Source organism: Benincasa hispida, chromosome 11, assembly GCF_027475165.1.
Source record: "Benincasa hispida cultivar pf3 chromosome 11, pf3_genome.v1.1, whole genome shotgun sequence".
In the NCBI taxonomy this organism is placed as follows: Eukaryota; Viridiplantae; Streptophyta; class Magnoliopsida; order Cucurbitales; family Cucurbitaceae; genus Benincasa; species Benincasa hispida.
In genome coordinates, this window is record NC_143488.1 from 12,513,967 (window position 1) to 12,524,391 (window position 10,425).

Consider the following 10,425-nt stretch of genomic DNA (forward strand, 5'->3'; position numbering starts at 1 on the left):
AAAGAAAGTTTATCCATTCCCTGCCTCTGATATGGCAGATATGTTGGAGCAACTGCTAAAGAAGTAATTTATTTAGCTGTTAGAATGCAAGCGGCCGAAACAAGCAAGAAAAATAGATGATCCTAACTACTGCAAGTATCATCGAGTCGTTAATCACCCAGTTGAAAGGTTCTTCATGCTAAAGGACCGAATTCTGAAGTTGGCTCGTGAAAAGAAGATTGAGTTAGATTTGGATGAAATAGCTTAGACAAATCACGCTACAGTAGCGGCAACTTCAAGTGTCCTAACACTGTCTATGTCCCATGCTCAAAGACATAGCCTAATCCAGTTTGGAGCTTTCGAGCCTATAGTCGTTTGGTTCCAACAAGAGATTTAAACAGAAAATTCCAAAAAAAAAAAAAAGATGAGCTCGTTGGAGAGGACATCAAAGGGTGGATAGTTGTGACTCATAAAAAGAAAGACAAAAAGATGACACAAAAGCCTAAGCCTACTAAGAAAGAACAAGAACTTTCCTCAATTCCGATGGCCAATAACTTCGACAAAATTTCTCCCAATAAGGTTTCTCAATAATCATCCAGAGAAAGTATCGGACGTTATTGCATTTCAAACTATCGACATAGTGGAAGTCGACAACAATCATATAACTGTCGAAGAAGTCAACAACTCAGAAGAAATGAGGCAAAAAACATCTGTCTTCGATCGTATTAAACCTTCAAGTGCTCAATCTTCGGTCTTTCAAAGATTGAGTATGGCCACGATAGGAGAAGAAGACCAATGTCCAACAACTACTTCTACTCGAACTTCAGCCTTCGAAAGGCCAAGTATATCCACATCAAAGAAAGATCGACCTTCAACATTTTCTTTTGATCGTCTCAAGATAACAAGCGATCAACATAAAGAAGGATGAAAATCTTGAAGGCGACGTCATTCCATGAAGATAACAACGGCGAAAATATTCATAGTCGTGTCCTTTCATGCATGAAGAGGAAATTTTCTGTTGCCATAAGTACAGAAGGTTCCTTGATAGTGAAGCCAAAACTCATCGCATTAACGAATCCTACAAATGAAGAGGATGATCAAAACCATGATGAAATTAGAACTTCTGAAGTTCAAATGAAGAAGCTCCTCATCGCAAGAGCCTAAACTGCATGATGCTCCTAGCCCGCATGAACTTAAAATGTGAACGGCCCAAAAAACAATTTGTACGAACTACGTTACAACTTGATCCCTGTCATTATAATGGGTACGTAGGCAACTTAGAGAAATTTAAGTTCAGTCGAGCGCAAAAAAAAAAAAAAAAAAAAAAAAAAAAAAAAAAAGAACTACGTCATGATTTGATCCCTTTCTTTAAAAGTACGAAGGAAACTTAAAGAAATTTAAGTTTCATCCAATCAGAAAGTGTACCACAACCACCTAAGTATGACACTACAAGATTGATGTTGATCATCCCTGTTAAAGAATGACACTCCAGATTGAAGATGTTCATCCCTATTGGGGCAACACAATGGATTGAAGATGTTCATTTCTTGTAAGGAGCCAACACAGTAAATAAAAGGCACACACTTGAAATGCGCTTCGCTTCCTCTTTAAAATCAAACTTAGATGTTTCTCCATCTTCAAGTTCAGAGGCTTCGTCGATGCTCTTTAATCTCCAAGTTTAGAGGCTTCATAGATGGTTCATCTTCATGCTCAAGTCTAGAGGTTTTGCAATGCCATTTTCACGCTCAAAGTTGCGAAGTCGAGCTCAATGTAAAGATTCATCGATGCTTTTTCAAACTCAAGTGCAAAGGATTTATCGATGCTTTGTCAAACTCAAACGTGAAGGTCTCGTCGATGCTTCTCCATCCTCAAGTTCAGAGACTCCATTGAAGCAGTTCCATCTTCAAGTTCAAAATTGGCGTGCATGGCCACACTTCCTTCTTCAAGTTCAAGGTCAGTATGCATGGCTCTGCTCCATCTTCAAGCTCAAAGTCGGTGTGCATGGCTCCGCTTCATCGTTAAGTTCATGGTCAGTGTGGATGGCTCGACTCCATCTTCAATGACTCAGTCTACAAAATTATGATGCAGCTTTGCTTCATCTCCAATGTCTGGCGTGGTTCGCTTTATCTTCAAAGTCATGGCGTAGCTTTGCTTCATCTTCAAAGTCGTGGCGTGGCTTTGCTTCATCTCCAAATTGATGACGCGGCGTTCGCTTCATCTCCAAATTGATGACGCGACTTCGCTTCATCTCCAAAATGTTGGCGTAGTTTCACTTTATCTCCAAATTCTGGTGTGGTTTGCTTCATCTCCAAAGTCATGGTGTGGCTTCGCTTCATCTCCAAACTAATGACGCGATTTCGCTTCATCTCCAAAGTCATGGTGCGGTTTCTTTTTATCTCAAAAGTTATGGCGTGGCTTCGCTTCATCTCCAAACTGATGGCGGGACTTCACTTCATCTCCAAACTGATGGCGGGACTTCACTTCATCACCAAAGTCTTGGTGCTGTTTTGTTTCCTCTCCAAAATGTTGGCACGGCTTCGCTTCATCTCCAAAGTCGTGGCGTAGCTTCGTTTCATCTCCAAACTGATGGTGCGGTTTCACTTCATCTCCAAACTGATGACGCGACTTCACTCCATCTCCAAAGTCATGGTGCGGTTCCGTTTCCTCTCCAAAATGTTGGTACAACTTCACCCCTTCTCCAAAATATTGGTGTAACTTCGCTTCTTCTCCAAAAATGATAGTTGTGGTTCCACCTCATATGCGAGATCAAGTTTGGTTTGCCTAGCTCCACCTCATATGCGAGGACAACTCTAGTCCATCTGGTTCCACCGCACATGCGAGGACAACTCTGGTCCCTTATCTTCAAATTTTGATCAAGGAGTAACATAATAATATAGACCTTTTGGGGATCCTCCCTAGGGTAATCCCTCTCATGAAGATCAGGATACACGAACGGCACAATAAAGCAAACTTTTGAATCCTCCCTAGGATGATCGAATGGGAGAGTTGTAAGCTTTTGCAAGGCCCCTCCCAAGACAATCAGGATGCATGAACGACACTACAATGCAGACTAGATCCTCCCCAAGGTGATCGAATGGGAGAGTTGTAAGCCTTTGCGAGGCCCGTCCCATGACGATCAGGATGCACAAATGATACTATAAAGTGGGGCCCTCCCATGACGATCAGGATGCACAAACATGAGAAGCGATACAATAGTTTCAGGGTCATTCCTTTTAATACCAAGGAGACGACCATGTATCAAGGAATTGCTGCAAAAAAAAAAAAAACAATAAATAAAACATCACCTCCTACAAAAAGAAATTAAAAAGAAAAAAAAGAAGAAGAAAAAGAAGCAAAACAAAAAAAAAAAAGAAAAAAAGAAAAAGAAAATGGAAAATAAAAAAACATGTGGAAAAAAGAAAAGAAAAGAGGAAAAACAGAAAATAAAAGAAAAAAGAATGAAAAAAAAGAAAAAAAAGAAAAGAGAAGAAGAAAAAAATGAAAAAAGAATTTATTCAAAAAATAAACGAATAATATGAACAAAATAAAAAAAAAAGTGAAATAAGAAAAAAAAATGTAAAAAAATGTAAAAAGAAAATTATGAATAAAAAAAAAAGAAAGGAAATTAAGAAGGAAAAATAATACAAAAAATTTTGGTTAAAAGATAAAACCAGATCTTTATTAGAAAAAAACCTAAAATTTCTCTCATTTCCCACTAAATCTCTCTTTACTATGTCACTGAGCTCATATCAGCAGGCCCTATCCTTTTCTCAAGCGAATCCGTACGAATGCACACCGTCACCATCCACGGCGGGTGGTTCGATCTCCACAGTGCTAGACAATAATGACGTTGCAAACAATCGTGGTAGAAGAATTTGTAGGAAAAAAAATGTTGGAAGCAATAGAAAACAAGGAAGAAGAAAGAAAGATCAAGAAAAGAAACATGGTTTTCGTAAAAGGAAGAAATTAAAAAAAAAAAAAAAAGACTTTATTCTCTTCCTCTCTCACACATCATATTAGCACCATGAGAAACAGGCGGTAAAAAAAAAAGAAAAATCTAGTAGAAGCAAAAGTCGATGTTGTCAGTGACCACACATCAAGTGCAACATAATGCTGATGGGTTCCAAAGGACATAATCAACCACAAAATCCTTAAAAAATGTGAGGAAAAAGAAAGGTTGAAACATGTTGAAGAAATTAGAAAAGAAAAAAAAGAAAACAAGAGAAGATCGGTCACAAGAGAGTAAAAAAAACGAAAAAAAGAAGATCGATCACGAGAGAGTGCTCTGTTTTCATCGACTCAGTGAAGCAAAACAAGAAGTATAGAAAAAAAGCTGAAAAAATAATAAAAAGGTCTTGAAGAAGCTTTCAAAGATGCAATGGAGGTGATTCACTCAATGTGAATTCTATGAGGTTTCTGGGTTCAATTTATAGATGAATAATCAAAGGTGGTTAAAATTTAAAAGCCAAATTTGGAGAAGAAGTTTAGATTTTAGATTGACTAAACACATAGCATTTGAGAAGATATAACAAATTTTGGGTTAAATTGATTTTTTTTTTTTTTTGATTTATCCAATTTAACAAAAGAAGGTGGTTTTATTTTCGGCAAGTTTGAAGGCTCATATTCAACTTCACTAAATAATAATAATAATAATAATAATTTAGGTCGGAATAAGTTTCAAATCCATATTTATCCAAATATCAAGTTCAAAGTCCTAGATTATCCAAGCTTCAAATCAAAATTAGATTAAGATTATAATTCTATCCGAATAAAATTTTGGATTTCAATTTCAGTTAAAATTCAAATTTGCGCATATTCCAAATTTTATTTCAATTTCATCTAGTTCATATCCTTAGTTCCAAATCAAATTGTGGTAAGATCTAAAACTTCTCTCAAATTAAAATTTAATTTTATTCAAAATCAAATTTTCAATTTTGAGATTAAATTGTGGATAAAATCTCAAATTTGGGCATCTTCCAAATTTTATATCAAATTCATCCAAATTTAGGTTCTCTCATCCCTATTTTCAAATCAAATTGCAGGAAAGATATAAAATTTATCCCAAATTGAAATTTGGTCATATTCCAAATTTTATTTTAAATTCAAATTATTCGACCTTGAGTTTTTATCTTCAATCAAAATAAATTGCAGATAAAAACATGTCTCAATTAGTCTCTTATTAAAATTTGGGTATATCCCAAATTATACCCAAATTTTTATCTCAAACCAAAATTGATCGAGATTCAATTTCACCTCAAATTCTATTCCAAATTCAAGCTAAGATTTGGGTTGACAAATTCACGTGAAATCTAAAAAAAAAAAATGATTGTTAGAATTTGGAATATTAAATTAAATTGGAAAGTAAGTGGAACATAAATTCTACTTTAGGTCGAATTAAAGTTCATTTGGGAGCAAGAAAGTCAAGGACTAAAATTTATCTTTTGTTTACTTGGCGAAATTGTGTCAAGCAAACAAATTTCAAATCAAAATTTTGAGCTAAATTCTCATATTTTGATCAAAATGATGTATCAAACTTTTAAAAAAGATAGTTTTCAAAGACTCCACTTATAACCATTTGATTTTTGAAAATTAAGCATTTATAAAAACCACTTCCCACAAGTCTCTATGTTTTATTGTACACTCTCTACTCATGTTTTCAAAAAGTCATGTTTTCAAAACTAAAAGAAAAATGATTCTTATAAGCTTCTTTTTGGTTTTAGAAATTAATTAGAAAGTTCAAGTGTTTTCATTCAAGAAAGGTGAATAGCATAATCGAAAAAAATGATAAAAAACACGTATAAATTTCAAAAACAAAATATTAAATAAAATCGTTTCTAAATGGGGCTAAATAGTCTAAAAATGCAGGTATTAACTTTTTATCAAATTTACCCTTCTTTAAAAAAAAAAAAAAAAAAAAAAAATCTAATTCCAAGTGTGAATATATACATAGGTGGTGGAGGGATCAGAAGTTTATGGAACAATTATCTTTTGCAAGAGATAGGGTGGTGGAATGCTATATTTGGGCATTGGGAGTATACTATGAACCAAAGTACTCTACCAATAGAAGAATATTTGTCAAAATTATTTATTTCATAACCATAATTGATGATGTGTATGATGCATATGGCATACTTGATGAACTTCAACTTTTCACCCAAGCGATTCAAAGGTTTATCTCTAAACTCTTTATTTAATTTAGTGTTTAGATGTAAAGCTTGCACAACTAGTTTTACCCTGTAGTCAATAACATTCACCTTCAATATTCTTTTTAGTGTAGTAATGATTTTGAGCAATAGAATTTCAAGGTTAAATTGTTTCAAAGATTGTTCTATGGTTTTTCTTTCAAGTATAATTTCATATTAATAGATCATAAGGTGAATATATAATCTAATAGGATGCATTACTAAAAATACTAAATGATCAAATATAGTTTAGAATCATTACAGAAATTATATATATGATATATACGTATAAATTATTTCAATAATGTGATCTCGTTTAAATGACCAACGATCAAAACGGATAGCCCGATACCTCCACAATAGTAGGATATTTTGCAACTCGTGCATAAACTTTATGATTTCATTTTGGAACTAGCCAAAGGCCTGGATCCCTCCCTTCAATTCCTTAGCCAATATAGGACTTTTCACCCAATACCAACATGTGTGAGAATTTAAAATATTAAAGAAGTGTCGTTATTCTAGCCTAATCACTTGAATGTTTGATTAAATTTCAGGTGGGATATCAAGAGCGTTGACAAGCTCCCAAATTACATGAAAGGTCTTTATGAAGCTATACTTGAATTTTATCGAGAGATTGAACAAGATATGTGTATGGACAACAATATTACATTCGCATTTGATTGTGCAAAAGAAGCGGTAAATTCTATTATTGGACTAGTTTGGTTTCATATATATTTTTTGGGAAGAGAAGACTATTAAAGCTTGAAAATTTGTTGAAGACCTAACAAGTAAAATTCAATATTAAATTGAGAGAAAATGACTTTACAAGGGTTTGAACTTCGAATGTTTTTTTTTTTTTTTATACTATGCTTAAATCACTCTAAAAGCTTGAATTGATAGAATATGGTGAATTTAATATGAAACTTGTGGGTGTTGGACTATCCCTATCTCTTCCCAGGCAGCCATGTGCTAAATTTCTTTAGTAAAAAATGATGTTTAATTTTATTTATACTATGTAAAGGTAAGAGAAGTAGGAGACTAAGCTGTACCTAATCAATTGTTACCTATTTAATATTATATCAACACCTCACCGAAGAAGTCTCTTTCTAATTTATTTTAGTTTGGAGTTTTGGCCACAGATGAAAAGGCAATGCAGAGCTTATTTGGAGGAAGCTAAATGGTTCAATGAAGAATATGTGCCAACAATAGAAGAATACATGAAAGTTGGTGTAATTTCTATTGGCATCTATGTTGTGGCTTCAGTTTGCTTCCCATCTTTGGGAAATGTTGCTTCAAAAGAGGTTTTCCAGTGGGTTCAAGGTGAACCCATGCTTCTTAAAGCAACTGGAGTAATTACCAGACTCATGAATGATATATCTTGCCACGAGGTACTGATAATATGAAGCAATTATACTTATTATAAAAAATTATAATAGAAGTATACATGCTTGAGGTTTCAGAGTTTTTATATCATATTACATAAACATACAGAGTTTCTATCTTTTTGAAAATAAAAAGTTTGTAATTGATGTATCTAATTATGTTGGGTTCCGCCTCAACATCTTTGATAAGGTACTTTTGTTTTTTGTTATTTTTATTCTACTTACTAAAAATATATTTTAAGTTGTCATCATGTTTCTTTCTTAGTTTGAACAAAAGAGAGGTCATGTGGCTTCTGCAGTTGAGTGCTACATGAAACAATATGGAGTAACGAAAGGAGAGGCCACAGCCGAACTAAAAGGCCAAGTGGTGGAAGCATGGAAGGATATGATAGAAGATTACATGAAATTGTGTGGAAAGTTTCCGAATGTGATCCTTCAATTCGGGTTGAATGTTACTCGAGCCACAAACTTTTATTACATTGAGCGAGATGGTTTCACTTTCGTCGAGGGAGAAACTAAACATCTTATTACCTTATTACTCACCGTGCCAATTTGATCCTATCTATACTAGTTTGTACTTTTAATGAAAAACGAGTTTTCGCAAATATTATTTTAATTTTTTAATAAGCAAAACTTATTATGTTCTTTTGTTATATGTATTTTAATGAAATCTACCATGCTTAAGAATACTTTTCTGTTACGTATTCAGTATATTTGGGTACATCACGTACAGAGAAGCATGTGATTTGAATCCTTTAATTTCTTCTTTGAGGATTAATGCCTTAGCTAGTTGAATTGAATTATGTTATGATTGGCAAGGTGTGGTATTTTAATAGCTATATTATATTGACATTTGTCACAATGTGATCGTGACGTGGAGTAGCTGACGTCCTCTTGTATGGGTCTTTTTAAGAGTTCTAAGGTTGCCACCCATCATATTAAAGGCATGATTGGTCATCTAATTAAAAAAAGTACTATTGGTCTACGTAAATTCAGATATTTGTGTATAGAGAAATGTTAACACCTTACAACACCCATAAAAAACGTTATCAAAATTTACCTTTTATTACTCAATTAGAAAAATAAGGGCCATAAAATGTTATTTGGTCTGTTTTTAAATTGTCTCATTTGTATTAGCTCACATTTTGGAAATAAAACATGAGCTAATAATTATGAATGACATCACAGCCATTAAGTAAATTTCAAATTTATTTTGGATTCCCAAACTAATTTCCTACACCTCAAGAACATTATAACATCAATTTGGTGATTCTAATATTTGTCGTCGATGTTTAATGAGAAATTTCACGTATTTAAGAAATTAAATTTCAAAAGGTGAAACACTACAAAGTCTCATTTTAAATTAAAAATTGTTATTAATGGTTGAATTTCACATTGTTAATTATGTGAAAATGATTTCAAATTTAGAATATTAAATTAGGAAAAAATTTCATGAATTTATGGACTTTTAACAATAAAACCCATAACAAAACACTATTTTTTTGCAGAAGAATTTCCATGTATTTATGAAGTAGAACAATTCACAAATATAACACTACTAATTCTCAAATTTAATTCTGCTTAAGCATTTCATGTATTTATGGATTTTTAACAAAAACCCAAAAAGAAACGCTACTCCGCATTCAACCAAATATTAATTTGCTACCATTTTTACTTTTAAAAATATTTGTGATGAATATATTTTTTGTCTTTACACCTGAAATTAATGATGGAATTGAGATTTTATGCAAGGATATATATATATATATATATTCACAATAACCAATTGATTACCTGTGATAATAATAACTAAGTTATGCCAAGTACCTTGTCATCCAAAGTAATAATCTAGATGGCGGATGTAAAATCTAGAAAAATTTTGAAACTGTCCATGTTTTACAAGAGTTCAAACCTCAATCTTGTAATGTGTTGAATTTTACCAAAATAGAAAAGATCTTGCTAGGCAAGAATTCAACCTAAATCTTGGATAAGGTTTTGTATAGACCTTGGCTTGGTGCAAGCTTCTACCATAATCATGGATGACGTTGAATTTAATCCAAATTTGAAACCAATGTGAAGATTTGGTATTGAAAAAGATAGACCTGGACTTTGCATATGCTTCAACTAGAAACAATTGTATGAGATTTCTATCCCAATCTTGGATAAGGTTTGGTTCATTGAACCTAGTTTGGCGCAAGCTTCAATCTCCAGTTGCATACTTCACCAAATTTTGAAACCAATATGAAAACAAGTCAAATTTGGTGAAACTAGAATTGAGGTAGACTTCAACCATAAGCTTGGATTAAGTTGAATTTAATCAAAATGGAGTTGTTGCCTGATAAGAGTTCAACCTCGATCTTGAATGGAGCTTGGATTTAATGAAACTAGGCATAGCGTAGATTTCAACAATAATCGTGGATTAGATTGCATTTAACCAGAATGGAATAAACCTTGCTTGGCAACAGTTCAATGTCGGTCTTGAGTCAAGTTTGTTTATTTTTTCAGCGTTTACAATAGCACATGATTGAAAAATTCACCAAGAATATGACGAAATGATTTTGAAAAGCATAGAAAATATTATTTAGCATAAGATGTGGAGAAATGTCCTAAAACACGTAGTTTGTAATCTTTTAACAAAATCTCTTTCATAATAAAGATGTTAGATTTCTTTCAACAAAGGTGTTATTGAATTTGTAAATTGCATTTATCAATTCCTAAATCCAATAAACTAATCCTTGGCTATAACATGAATATTTAAACTTTATGTATATATATAAAAGTGGATCAAGTTTGAGGATATAGCCTAAATGGTCTATAAGTATATCAATAGATACCTTATCATAGGGACACTATGGATTGTTTGTTTAAAAAAACATGCAGCG

General features: G+C 33.0%; 1 protein-coding gene across 1 annotated transcript; it reads left to right on the forward strand.

The window, feature by feature from the left end:
• Positions 1–5,911: 5,911 nt before the first annotated feature.
• On the forward strand, positions 5,912–8,232 carry LOC120090544 (sesquiterpene synthase-like). The gene is made up of 4 exons (XM_039048270.2): positions 5,912–6,148; positions 6,716–6,857; positions 7,301–7,549; positions 7,809–8,232. Exons 1-4 carry the CDS (start codon positions 5,952–5,954, stop codon positions 8,097–8,099), a joined length of 879 nt encoding a protein of 292 aa, XP_038904198.2. The 5' UTR covers positions 5,912–5,951; the 3' UTR covers positions 8,100–8,232.
• Positions 8,233–10,425: the final 2,193 nt, after the last annotated feature.

Excerpts from the sequence above, each read along its gene's own strand:
- LOC120090544 (XM_039048270.2), top strand. The coding sequence starts at position 5,952 with ATGGAACAATTATCTTTTGCAAGAGATAGGGTGGTGGAATGCTATATT. Across the intron at positions 6,858-7,300 it reads TTGATTGTGCAAAAGAAGCG|ATGAAAAGGCAATGCAGAGC; the intron begins GTAAATTCTATT and ends TTTTGGCCACAG. Across the intron at positions 7,550-7,808 it reads ATGATATATCTTGCCACGAG|TTTGAACAAAAGAGAGGTCA; the intron begins GTACTGATAATA and ends TTTCTTTCTTAG.